The sequence below is a fragment of the Taurulus bubalis genome (genome assembly GCF_910589615.1).
Source record: "Taurulus bubalis genome assembly, chromosome: 7".
Classification (NCBI taxonomy): domain Eukaryota; kingdom Metazoa; phylum Chordata; class Actinopteri; order Perciformes; family Cottidae; genus Taurulus; species Taurulus bubalis.
The window spans coordinates 7,822,640-7,835,974 of NC_136595.1; the positions used below are offsets into that span (position 1 = coordinate 7,822,640).

General features: G+C 42.9%; 1 protein-coding gene across 2 annotated transcripts in view; it reads left to right on the forward strand.

The window, feature by feature from the left end:
• Positions 1-11,935, forward strand: part of LOC306738607 (adenylate cyclase type 1-like) — a gene marked incomplete at both ends in the record, with an annotated part of 38,405 nt that extends 26,470 nt beyond the window's left edge. Inside the window, 12 exons of one of the 2 annotated variants that reach the window (XM_079220483.1) lie at positions 311-505; positions 1,829-1,926; positions 2,118-2,202; positions 2,836-2,925; positions 4,212-4,468; positions 4,635-4,761; positions 5,453-5,569; positions 9,019-9,165; positions 9,628-9,726; positions 10,230-10,344; positions 11,165-11,289; positions 11,597-11,935. In XM_079220483.1, the coding sequence (XP_079076609.1) occupies positions 311-505; positions 1,829-1,926; positions 2,118-2,202; positions 2,836-2,925; positions 4,212-4,468; positions 4,635-4,761; positions 5,453-5,569; positions 9,019-9,165; positions 9,628-9,726; positions 10,230-10,344; positions 11,165-11,289; positions 11,597-11,935 (1,794 nt within the window). The remainder of the gene's footprint in view (positions 1-310; positions 506-1,828; positions 1,927-2,117; positions 2,203-2,835; positions 2,926-4,211; positions 4,469-4,634; positions 4,762-5,452; positions 5,570-9,018; positions 9,166-9,627; positions 9,727-10,229; positions 10,345-11,164; positions 11,290-11,596) is intronic. The other variant, XM_079220484.1, reaches the window with a different exon arrangement.
• Positions 11,936-13,335: the final 1,400 nt, after the last annotated feature.

Consider the following 13,335-nt stretch of genomic DNA (forward strand, 5'->3'; position numbering starts at 1 on the left):
GTGTGTGTGTATATATGTTTCCATGAGTGTATTTGCATATAGCAAACTGATGCTATTTGTGTTTTTTAAAGCGCTATATGAATAAACTTGAACCAAGCCAACAGTTTAAATCACAATCCACCAAAGATAAACGTGACATTTGCACAGCATGGCTGCAGGCTTTTCATCGTGTTCCCTCTGATGTCTGTAAAGTTATGACAGCATCTTACAGCGGTAAAACGCTGACCTCACAACAGATTGGTATCGGTAAGCCGGACAGGCCTTGTCTCTGCAGAGACTTATTGGGTTGCCTTCTCGCTGTGTCTGACAGCGGAGAGCCATGCGGAACGCGTCAGAGAAGCTGAGGAGCCGGACGTCCTTCTCCGCCACGGCCGTGCAGAACTCCCCGGGATCACGAGTCAACCGCTACATTGGGCGGCTCATCGAGGCGCGGCAGACCGAGTCCGAGACAACAGACCTCAACTACATCACCCTGTTCTACAGGAGCAGAGACCGGGAGCGCAGGGTGAGGACACGCGCTGGCCATCTGCAGAGTAGCCGGCAACATGGATTCATGTTTACAAAATGCAACAAATATGTACTTTCCTCATCACACAGAGCGTAACCTGCTTCGTGACTGCACTCCCTTCTTCTCTCGCAAACACCCAACACTGTCTCTAATTCCTCCCCTTTCTCCCTCTCTCCCACGCCTGTTGTCTGTGATGTATGTGTGTGTGTGTTTGTGTGTGTGTGTGTGTGTGTGTGTGTGTGTGTGTGTGTGTGTGTGTGTGTGTGTGTGTATGAAGAATCCACCCACCTTCTCAGGAGGGGGTGCAGATAATGATTTGGGAACGTCTGAGCGGGACACGTGATATCTTTCTCCTGTGTGTGCGTGGGAAGAGCCATAAAGGAGACGCAGAAGAGGGATGGGTTTGTGTGTGTGTGTGTGTGTGTGTGTGTGTGTGTGTGTGAGTTAGAGAGAGAGAGAGAAAGAGAGAGAGAGAGAGAGAGAGAGAGAGAGAGAGAGAGCATGTCTTTGTCTCTGTGTAATCTCGACGTTTAAACTGGTAGCAGACAAATTAAATCCCTACACAGTAAAAACTATTTTTTTAACAGATTTTAAAAGTCTCTCCCTTCAGGAAAAAATGCCACCAGTGGAAACCAATTAAGACTCAAATTAGTGTTCATTTGTTGCCACGCAACTACGATGAAGACTTCTTTCATATACTCATATTTCAGGAGACGTTTCGTTGTCCCAGAAACATAGATCATTTCATATCCAGCTGATTAATGTAGATTCATTAAAAGCAATTTGCTGCGATAAAAGCTTTAATCTCATGCACGAATAACGAACCCCTTCCAGGGTCGTGTGGTGAGATCTGAACTTGCGCAAGATTAAAAAAACAATAACCCTAATGTCATGTTCGATCCAGCGCAACACGTGCGTGGGCCGGCCGGCTTTATCCTTTCTCATTTCCCAGCACATGAAAGCACAGGAAGGTCATTCTTTAGTCAATTGGTCGGTCAGTTGCTACGACTCTTTGGTCAAAATTATCTTGACAACCAAGGGAGGGATTAATTGCCGTGAAATCTAAGACCATTTAAAACAGTCATGGTTGCTGTTAACTTTTATGCAAATGTATCCCAAAGACCCCTCATAACGCAAATGCCCTGGAGAGCACAACCACACTCTACATCTGAAAAGATTTGCTCTTCCACAATGTCACACTTCATCGTGGAAAAGGATATTATTTGCTCCTGCTTTTACCGAGACATAAACAAACATCTGACAGGATGGATATGGCGAATGCTTCTCAAGTTGACACTTTCTCTCCGTTTTGCCCTTCAGTACCACGAGGTGAACGACGACCATTTCATCAGTGCGGTGGTTCTCTCTCTGATCCTCGCTGCTCTGTTTGGCCTTATCTATTTGCTAATGATCCCACAGTACGTACACACACACACACACACACACACGCACACACACACACACACACAGTTTTTCCATTCCTGTAGCGTAATTGGATGGATCTCGCTAGGGTGTAGTGAGACAATAAAACAAGGGAAGGTGTTTTCACTGCAGTCAGTGGAAATGTGGGAAAGCCCTTCTCACTCCGATCTCTCCTCTCCTCTCTCAGGGGGATGCTGGTGCTATTGCTGCTGCTGCTCTGTGTGTGTTTCCACGTGGCCTGTGTCATGTACCTGCATCTCTCCAGTGTTCAGGTAAGACCGGTCTTTGATGGCACAAAACAGATGCCCTGAACGGTTTAAGCGGCGCTTTGGGAGAGAAAATGAACGAAGATGCCAGTCAGTGCATCAGTAGTGGATGTTGCCAAAAAAGTTCTTTACTCACACATGAATGAGTGTTGTAGCATTATTGTATGTAAAGCAGTAATAAAACAGTAGTAAAATTAGCTTCTCCTTCACCAGCCTCAATTAAAGGGATGTACATATTAATGCATCAATAATAATAGTCTAAAATACTTTATTATGAAATTAGCGATCATGCACTATAAGTACTTTTACTTTTGATAAATATAATGAATAAATGCAGAAATTTTACTTATAACAGAGTATTTCTACACTGTATACTTGCCAGTCAGGTTGGAGCGACTGTGACGTCTTCTATATGCGTTGACTTCACGCCCATGTTTTCCATATGACAATGTGGTATCATGCTGCATTGAACTGTCATCATATCCTTTAAGCGCCTCCTCTAATGGGCCTGCACATAATCAGCCACACCACAAAATGCACTCATTTCATTTCCACTCCTGGCTAATGATGTGTCCAAAATGCTATTGAGGCAGATAAACAGGTGCTTCATTACCTCTTTCCTCTCTCCTCTGGTTTTAGTGCCAACCGGGCTGCCTCACCATCCAGATCCGAACAGTGCTGTGTGTCTTCCTCGCTCTGCTCACCTACTCTGTTACACAGGCCTGTGTGGTAAGATTGTACTTTTTATATGTACAGTATATAATAATTAGTTCTTTGTGAAAAACAACATATTTCAAAATCAATTTAAAGTGCTCTACAGCGACAAGACAATAAAAAAAGATAAAAACAAAATAAGAATATAGTGTGAAAGTTCATTACTGACCTCAATTCAAGTTAGATTTCACTTTTTCTGTGGCTTTCAGGCCTTCCTGAGTGGATGCCGTTCGCTCAGTTGCCTTTATGTGCACTCAGTTATATGATGTCAAATGCAAGTCTCTGAGGAAGACCACGAGATACAGTCGAAAGCTCCAGAAAATGTAACTGTGTGGATCTTAGGTCATGGCTTTTTTGTGTCAGACTGAAAATATATCAGTGTGCATGTCAACCCGTTACAAATAATTCATGAATTGCTTATAAATGATTAACATAGAGGTGAACAATACCAATACAATGGCTTAAAGGCCTGTATGAAAAATAATAGTAATAAAACAATTGAGTACATGATGTAGAACCAAGCTTTTGAGGAACAGTTGGAAACAGTGCCATCATTTCATTGTCAGTTCAAGTCTCTGCAGTACGTGAGCTGGCAGAGTCACAGCCGAGCAGATGTTGCTGTCTCAGAGTCTCAGAAGAATAAAACATGCAGTGTTCAAGTGTAAAATAACCATTTCAATATTTCAAAAGCAAACTGGTTGGTGTCAGCGACGGCTCCAAAACTCGGTCAGGCTCAGTCTTTGTGTGGATGTGCGACTACTAGATGTAAAATTACATAAAGCAAAGGATGTCGAAAGGGAAACGGCCCCACAGCCTTTTTATAATGTTCATTATCAGTTCATCTAATCATTGCATGTTTTTTCTTTGATGTATACAAAATGACATGAGCCTGTTTTGTGAAAGAAACGGTCAAAACCCCAAAGCAGCGCATGCCGGGCTGCAGCTCTGTGAGCCTCCAGCCATACGATGCAGAAACAAGTCCCCTGTCACCGTTATACTATTGGAGACGAGATTATATCAGTTGATTATTATTTCTCATGCATTCATGTAAAAGCTGGGTTTTTTGTGTTGTAGTTGGTTGAGGTCGAGCTTATTTCTCAGAAAGTAATGATTATTTCCATTATAGCTTAATCTGCTGATTATTTTCAGTTTGGACACATTAAATCCACCTGTCCATGCAGTGCTGTGTATCTTTATCACGTTATTGCATCATCATAAATAGTGTCCGGCTGTTTATAGTTTGCACATAACCGTGGTTGTTTCTCCTTTGTCACGTGCACCCTTGTCATCCCGCCCCCCAGGTGGGATGCGTTCCTTGGGGAAGAGTCGGGACCAACGCCAGCCTCTCGCTGGAGGACTTCCCTGCAGACGGCAACAGCACAGCAGCGGACAGAGCTTGCACCAACATGGCATACTCCCTGCTGTCCTGCGTGGCCGGCACCCTCACTCTGGTCCCCTACCTCCGTGTCTCCTCGGTCCTCAAGATCCTCCTGCTCCTCCTCCTCTCGGTCACCTACACCGTCGTCATGGAGACCAGCGGCTATCGCCAAGCCGTGGGGTACGACTGAGCCGCACGTGACGTGTAGTTTGATGTGGAAAAGATGTGTGTTTGTGGTCCAATGTTGTTCATATATAGCGTATTTATGTGTCTTCTTCTCTTGTCATTTGCCCGAAAGGGAATTGAAAGAAGCAAACAGCACATTTTGTTTCTCTGTGTCTTTCAGAGGAGGGTTCCTCCACTCACGGGGTTATGATCCCGTGTTGGCGGCCGTGCTCTTTTCTGGAGCTCTCGCTCTGCATTCAAGACAGCTGGACCTGAAGCTGCGGCTCGACTATCTCTGGGCGACTCAGGTGCGGTTGCATGAACACGTGGCAAACACCTGTTACGGCTTCGTATGTGCACATGTTCTTATCAAGTCTGCCTGTAAATGGGTGGATAAGCAATATTCAGAAGATGGCAGTATCTCAGGTCGTAGGGCAGGTTGGCTGTTTATAAGTGTAGAGTTGTTGATTTTCAGCGCTTCCTGGCAACAGCTTACAGCTCAAGTGTCATTGTTCTTTATTCTCTTGTTTCAAGACACAGACAAAAATGTCGACCAAGAAAATTAAACCAAAGAAATTCACCAAGACAAAGGTTCAGACACAACAATAACCACGTTGTTTTGTGATGATAACGGTTGGGGACCTTTGTCACTGTACTGTCAGCTTTTCAAAACAAAGGTTTTGAGATTCAATGTTTAATGTGTGTGTGTGTGTGTGTGTGTGTGTGTGTGTGTGTGTGTTTGCATGCACAGCCTTGTGTGGATCATGTCAGTGAGGATGTTTCTATTTTAAGAATGACAGTGAACATTTGCCTTGTTTGCAAATCAGTATCTCCCTCTAGTGATAAGGATAAGCAATTGCATCTAGCTTCTGAGCTGTGAGACAAGAAAGGTCCATTGTATGTGGACACTATAGCATCAGTTTCATTTTGACACTCTGTCAGGACTCACCTCTCCTTCTCCACTTGTGTGTGTGTGTGTTGTGTAAATTGCGGATCCAGGCGGAGGAGGACAGATGCGACATGGAGAAGGTGAAGCTGGACAACAAGCGGATCCTGTTCAACCTCCTGCCGGCTCATGTGGCTCAGCACTTCCTCATGTCAAACCCCAGGAACATGGTGAGCATCCACAGACATGTTCCGGCTCGTCCCACATGGATCATCACACTAAAAGACAGTTAAGGATCCTGGAACCAGCAACGACTTTCCAGTGTTTTCTGATACACCCAGGAAGTGAAAAGACACACCCAGGTTAAAGCTGGGGGCCAAATTTGATGAAATGTTCTTTTGACATCAACATCAGTTACTTGAGCGATGTGCTGGAGCGAGGAGTTACGCACAAGAAGAAAAACACAGCTAAGGGAAAAGTCTAAAAACTTGATTTTACTATGACTCATCTCATGACCCATTGTGAGATCCTGGCTCCACAATGGAAACACTGGTTTATGTTACCGACAGTATTGTTTCAGCATTAAAATCTCAATATTTCAATTTGACGCATGCCCCACATATTGAAACATTCAGACTACTTCTGTTGTTTCAACAGTTATGTGTAATTCAGGGCATCTGATTTCACGATCAAAATAAAAAAAAGTACAATATTTATTATACTAGTATATAAGTAGCTTCCCCTGATTTTATGTCACTGTATGATTGATTAAGAAAAATAACTAAAATAAATATGCACAAAATTAAACATTCAAATATATTATAGCAATATTCTAATATTTTATAATAATGACGTCAGAAATGACAAACTAGAATCCAAGTATGCTAAACTCACTGTCATGCACTAAACCCGACCAGAAGAAATATGAATATTATGAAGGGCCTAATAAAGTTACTCAGTCCTGCTGGATGATATAATACATATCCTGCTCCCTACATGAAATATATAAAGCATATTCAATAACACATTTCTTCAGGCAGACACAGCTGGATATAAGGAAATTACCCTCTTCGTGAAATGAGATGGAGCAAGTGTTTCTCCTCAAGCTTCTGTCCGCAGCTGCAGTTAAAAATGTAGTTTCCTTGGATCTCAGGGATGATTACGTTCTGCAAACAGTAATGACATGCATGAGTAAATCCGCTGCGGACATGACTGTTACAGGGACAAGCCATGCAGATCATTATTTTTAATTAGTCCCACCTTTTCAGTCTCATTACCGCGGGTTTTGTACATGCTGCCGCTGGTTTTAAAGCCAACTTATACTGCCACGACATACCACTTTGACATTCAGAGGTCTTTGAACCCATAAATCCCCACTTGGCTAGTAGATTTAAAACCATCTAATGAGCTACATGGTTCAGGTCTTTTAGGTAATGATGCAGAGGGATAAGTAGATATTTTGCTGATTAAAACTGGAGCAGCTTACAAGCTTCATGTTTGCACTTTCCATATCCCAAAGCAAGTGTGGAGGTCGTAACATGGGAACTACCCCAGCTGTTGAGGAGAGCAGTACTGCTGCAGCGGACCATGTGTTGCGCTGTTGAAGTGTGAGCTGACAGCTCTGTGTGTCTGAGTCCATTGATTGATGAACATCCCCTCCACTGATCTCTGTTCCTTCCTCTCTTTCTCAGGAAGTGATGAAAACATACATCCTTTCAGGAAATGCATAGCCCCTCAATAGAACAAGTTTGGTTTATAAACACTAAACTGTTTCCATATTTGTTATGCTGCGCACTTATTGTAGCGACATTTAGTTAGTATCCAAATGTATTATGTAAAAGTCATGAGTATACAACATGGATGGACACATTAAGTATGGAGCTGATGGCCCATTACCAGTACATTTGTGCCAAATAAAATAGATAATTCCTTTCAGGAGACATTTTCAAATGAATATTAAAGGCAATAAAGTGGAAGCGAACTCACATTCTAAATGTTACAAGTTAAAATATGCAGGGTTTCCTTTAATTTCTCTTATTCTCAATCTACTATATGGTTTATATTCTCAAGTCTACTTTTCAAAATAGATACAAAAGCAGGAAATATTATCATGAAGGTTATATTAATTTGCAGGGAGACTGTGTAATTGTAATACTTTATATATGTTGTGTAAACAGATGAGAACTATTAGGACACAGCTTTGATGTGGCAAGCCAGAATTTATCCTGTTTAGCATATTCAAAACAAAGCATGGCGAAATCTTTGCATAATGAGCTCAAGATCTGCAAGAGTCTCTGATATGGGTCACGCTCCAAAAATACAGGATCCTACATTTGCCAAAATGATAAATGTCCATGTTCTTCAAACCCCATGCCCATATGTTTGTTATTCTTCTGTTAAAAATGTAAAGACTACAATCCCATACTAAAATAACCCTGATGACATCACAACGACATCATCCAGAGTTATTTTCTCACAACTGACTGGGACTCCTGCAGAGCCACAGATTATATTAACAAGTGCATCTGAGTCCTATGAGTCCCTTATTATTCAAAAACACATGACAGAGCAATACTTTATGCACTGGATGACATATTCCTCCATGGCAATGGACATGGCCAACGCAGTTTATTTTAAAAACATCTCCAGAGCTGCCTTTTTACACCTTGAGCAGACGTTACCGAGCCTGCTCTGAAACATGGTTCCATGTTAACACTGAAGAGCTGAGAGGAATACACTGCAATGGACACACTCATCATTATGACAGAATATAATGTTGCAGCAGTGTAGTTTATTTTTAACAGTGAAGCTCTTTAGCACGGAGGCATAAGCTATAAAGGCTTTGGCCACACAGACAGTTAGTAGGTTAAATTCATTGTTGATTTAGCTAAAAAATAATACAAATAAAAAAGCAACAGCGGTCTTATCCTTTAACAATCAGCGGGCTGTGCATCAGTTGGTGCTGGGATCATCTGAGGCGAACACTAGTAAACACTGGGAGCAGGAAGTCAGGAAGTATGTTCCCGGCACATCGGTGACCCCTCGGAGCTACAGTGTATAGAAAGGCTTCCTTTCTTTCCTCTGGGCTAAAGTTCACCCGTACACTGTATTCACAACACAGCACAGTGGGACTCTTCTGCCAGGAATTCAAAGTTTCACCGCTCCAACACAACGATTTAAAAATAGCTTTGCAGCATTGGGAACAACTCGGCCACACGCAAACATACTGGTTTTATTTGCCCTTTACGTACACAACCTCAGTCAGTATGTGACCTGCAACCCAAAAGGTTGTCTTTGGTTGCTTTATGTGCTGGTTTTGTATTTGCGAATGACTTGGCAATTTTGCTGTGAGAAATAACATAACAATGAAGCGCTCTTAAGTCTTGAATCACTTCAATTGTGCCACAGTTGGGTCTTAGGTATATAATAAAAATAATAATAATAATAATAATAATAATAATACAAGCGTTTGTATAACAAGATAATACACATATGTAAGTGTTATCTGTTTTTAAATGGACTATTTCCTCTGTGGAAAGTATAGTTCAAACGAGAACTGTTCACAGTGAGATCTGTGGATGACTCTTCATCTCCAATATCTCAGAACTACTTGTGATTCCCACAGTAGTGCAGTCCAGCTTGGTCAGACCAGTTTTGACTTAACGTCTCTGCCCTCCAGGACCTGTACTACCAGTCCTATGCTCAGGTTGGAGTGCTGTTCGCCTCCATCGCCAACTTCAACGACTTCTACATTGAGCTGGACGGGAACAACATGGGCGTCGAGTGCCTCCGGCTTCTCAATGAGATCATCGCTGACTTTGATGAGGTGAGTCAATTCTTTGTTGCGTCTTAAATCTGCAGTTTTCATATGTTTTCCTGCAGTTTTCATGTCTGCTTGCTCTGCCTTTGGAGAATTTGGGGGATGCTATGGTGCAACATGACTTCCACAATGTTCTTTTCAAAGATGACAGTGTAGCCATGGCTTTAAAAGACACTGTGTTTATTGATGCAATATAATAAGCAATGGTTGCGTTTGGGAAAGTTCTTCAAAATAAAGAATTACTTACAGATGACTTGGATCTATCATCAACAACATAAAGCATCAATTTACTCAAACACGCAAAAATAGTCTATTTTAAATTGCATTTGGATTTGTTGGCCAAACACAACCTATGATATATAGGAACTTAAACTGATAATTTACCCCAATTTGATTTGAAATTTGTATTAGTAGTAATGCCTTCCTCCTGTTTTCATCTCCTTTTTCCTATTTGTTTCACCCCTCCAGCTGATGGACAAAGAATGCTACAGGGATATTGAGAAAATCAAGACTATTGGGAGTACATACATGGCTGCAGTAGGGCTGGTTCCTACAACTGCCTCCAAGGTACACATGCAGCAGCTATACTTGATCCTGTGTGAGTTTGTGTGTGTGTGTTTGCAGGGTATTAGCACGCTTTGAAATTGTTCAGAATGGACACGGCAGTTTCGAGAGGCCTAATATTTGCAGGTAGCTATTTTCTGGGCGTTGATATTTAGAATGCTGTCACGTTTCACTCAACAAATCCTCTGCGAGGGATTAACAGCCTCTGTGGCTCAGCATATTTTGCATTCATAAAGTTTCTTTAAATCCTGCAAAGCTGACAAACAAAGGAGCCCATTCTGCAACTCCTGCAAAACTTCCCTCAAACTTAACAGTCAGTCACAAAGGTGGTTTGACTCTGGGGAAATACCCTGGGGGGTGTGCTTTTGTGGCGGTCGTAGATGATAAAATCACATCAGGAAAACGGAACTGAAGGGTAAAATAACTTCCTAACTTGTATGTAAGCATGCTTGGTTTGTGCATTAATCTGTGTTTTCCTGATATTTGTGTGTTTTTCTGATTCACAGGTGAAGAAGTCCATCACCTCACACTTATGCACAGTGTCAGATTTTGCCATCGATATGTTTGACGTCCTGGATGCCATCAACTACCAGTCGTACAACGACTTTGTCCTGAGAGTAGGCGAGTGACAGACACACACATGCACACACACACACACACACACACACACACACACACACACACACGCACAAACTGGTTTATGTAAACATTGACGTCGGAGCTTCTGACCTGTTGCACTGGACACCACTGACGCTCATTGCCGGTAAGTTTGGGAGGAAATGCATCACTGGGAGAGCGTTCCCTCCAGGAAGCTCGTCACAGCGAGGCCTGAAGTCCTGGGTTCCATTGTGTTGGGTATCCTGTGGGGAGCCTGCAGCAGGAGCCCTTGTTTAATCCCCGCGTAGCCTGGTGTACACAGGGCCATCCTGTCTGCAGACTGTGGGGCCTCCATGCGCTACCCCAGTTGCAGAAACGCAACTTTTGAGAATCTGCGTAACAATGGATTTCCAGTAAGTGCAGCAAAAAAGAAAAGAAAAAAAGTTTGGCCTAGTTTCACTTTGTCTGCATGTGCCATGCTGCTGTCCGACCTCCTAAACGTGTAGAGCTGTGCCTGTAAAGATGAAGCAACACCATTGATTTGCAATGACATGTCGTGACAGGGATGTCATCCTGTTCTGTTTTTAAGGACAACATAACCCCAAAAATATATGTTGGATGATTAGATGAGTGCACTGTGATCTCACTTAGAGACTCGGTAAAGTCATATTTTTAATTGTTTCAAAACTTGTTTAAGTCGTTATATGCGTACTTTGTCTCAAACACACGACTGACAGATTTGACAGGAGTTTTCAAATGTCATGTCATTTTAACTGTTAACACTAGGAGATCTTCCTGAGTGTAAACGTTATCCTAAACTGGTGCGTTGTGTTCATGTGTTCAGGTATCAATGTGGGACCAGTGGTGGCAGGAGTGATTGGAGCCAGAAGACCTCAGTATGACATCTGGGGAAACACAGTGAACGTAGCCAGCAGGATGGACAGCACTGGAGTACAAGGGAAGATACAGGTACAGTACAGCAGTCCACTGCAGGCTGCTTTGTATTCTTTAATAGAGATTCGAATCTGTTTCAAAAGAGACCTATAAACAGAAAAACAAGCCGTTTCCAGTCTTTATGCTAAGCTAACGTCTCATGGCTGTAGCTTTATATTCATCTTACTTGCAGAAATAAAATGTGTATCGTCGGCTATATGACAATTTCTTCTGTATATTATTTGAAATTACATCAATGCAGCTTATTTGAGTCTCCTAATATGAAGAACTGACATCTGTAAAACATCATGAGAAACCTCGTCCCTCCATGTTTCTTCTTCAGGTGACCGAAGACGTCCATCGTCTCATGGCAGACTACTACGACTTTGTGTGCCGAGGCCAGGTCAGCGTGAAGGGCAAAGGTCAGATGCTTACATACTTCCTGGAAGGGCGCAAGCAAGGCAGCAGGCTGTCTCAAATCCAGCACCAGTCCGGCAACGCCACCGAGCGCCGGTCCAGCGCGCTCGGCCAGGGCACCGTGTGCACCCGGCTAAGCCCCGCCCCCACCGTGACCACATACGCTAAAAGCAGGACCCCGAGCCCGAGCACAAGCACGGCCAAACCAACCACCTCCACCAGCACCATCAGGTACCTGCCCACTGTCCCCATAGCAACGGTGTGACGGATGCTGTCTCCATGGTGATTGTGGAAAACAAGACATAGACACAGAGAGTGGAGGTGGGGAAATAGTGGAGATGGCAACGGAGACAACAGGAGCAGAAAGTTTATTCCAAAAGGAAAAAGTAGAGCCGACCTCCACTCTTCTTCTACTGTCTGTGAGAGGCAGCTGAGACCCCGATCATCCGATGGGAGACCTGGACTCGGGCCTGGACTGCGTTTAGGACTGGAGTCTGAGGGGGCCCTCAATCGGACTCTCCCTCCACACTGGAGGCTTGTTGTTTCCCACCGCAGGGTGTTGTGAACAGGAGGCTTTAGCCACGTTGCTCTGTCGCCAATCAAAGGCCGAGGAGACTCCCAAATAACTAAATCAGCATAAATATGAAAACAATTGCACAATTCATAGTGTAGCACGCAACAACCACATCCAGAAATTCCTTTAACAACTTTAGCTCACCCTTTTCTCTCAGTATAAAACCAAATCAGTGCTGTTGCCTTAGCGACACTCCTCACAATGAGTTTATTGCCATCATTTTTGTTGCCTTTTAGATTATTTATTGATTTATTTATTGGACACCGATTCAGATGAATTACCTTACAGGGGCATTGTTGTTCCAGAGATATATGTTTTTACAGTGGATGAAGCCAAATGTATAATTGTAACTGACAGTTAACGGTGTAAACTTGCCACACTATGACAGGGCATTGCCTTCTATCACTACCTGGACGTTGATGCCCCTTCACTTTAACCCTCCAACGGCACATGAGGTATCTCTTGAATCCCTGAGCCAAGCCGCTCAGTGTCTTTAAGTGCATGATGCCACTGCTGCATTTCAGTCTCGTTTGCTGTCTGTTTCCCTGTGATGCTTGACTTCCAGATTCTTCCTCGTCAAAGTGTAGCAATAAAGCGGTTCGTCTTCTATCTCAGCCCCTTGCATGTAACCAGCTGGACCTTATTTTGACCTGATAGTGTATGTAGCCAATAGAGTGTGCATAGCTAGCCACACCAGTCTGTATCTCCGTGGAGTTGAAGCATGACTTAGAAAAAGTTATTTTCTGTAATCGTGCGAGTGTGATTCCTTCCTCGTGGAATTCTATTTAAAAAAAAAAAAAACGTTTTCTTTCTTTCTTTCTTTCTTTCTTTCTGTGTGCTTGTTTATTAAGAAATATGTTATATTGTTAAGATATTCTGTTGAACTAAAAGCTGCTTTGGTCGGGAGAAGAAAACTGGTGTTTATAAGGAGACACCCAAAACCTCCGTGTCTCGCTTCCTCATACAAAATCCGATGATTTATTTCATGGTATAGCATGCTACTCACAGTACGGCCATTAACTCTCCTCTAATCTATTCTAGCATGCACTGCCTGCAAGCCTGTGGCTCTTACATGCATGCTTTGATGAAAC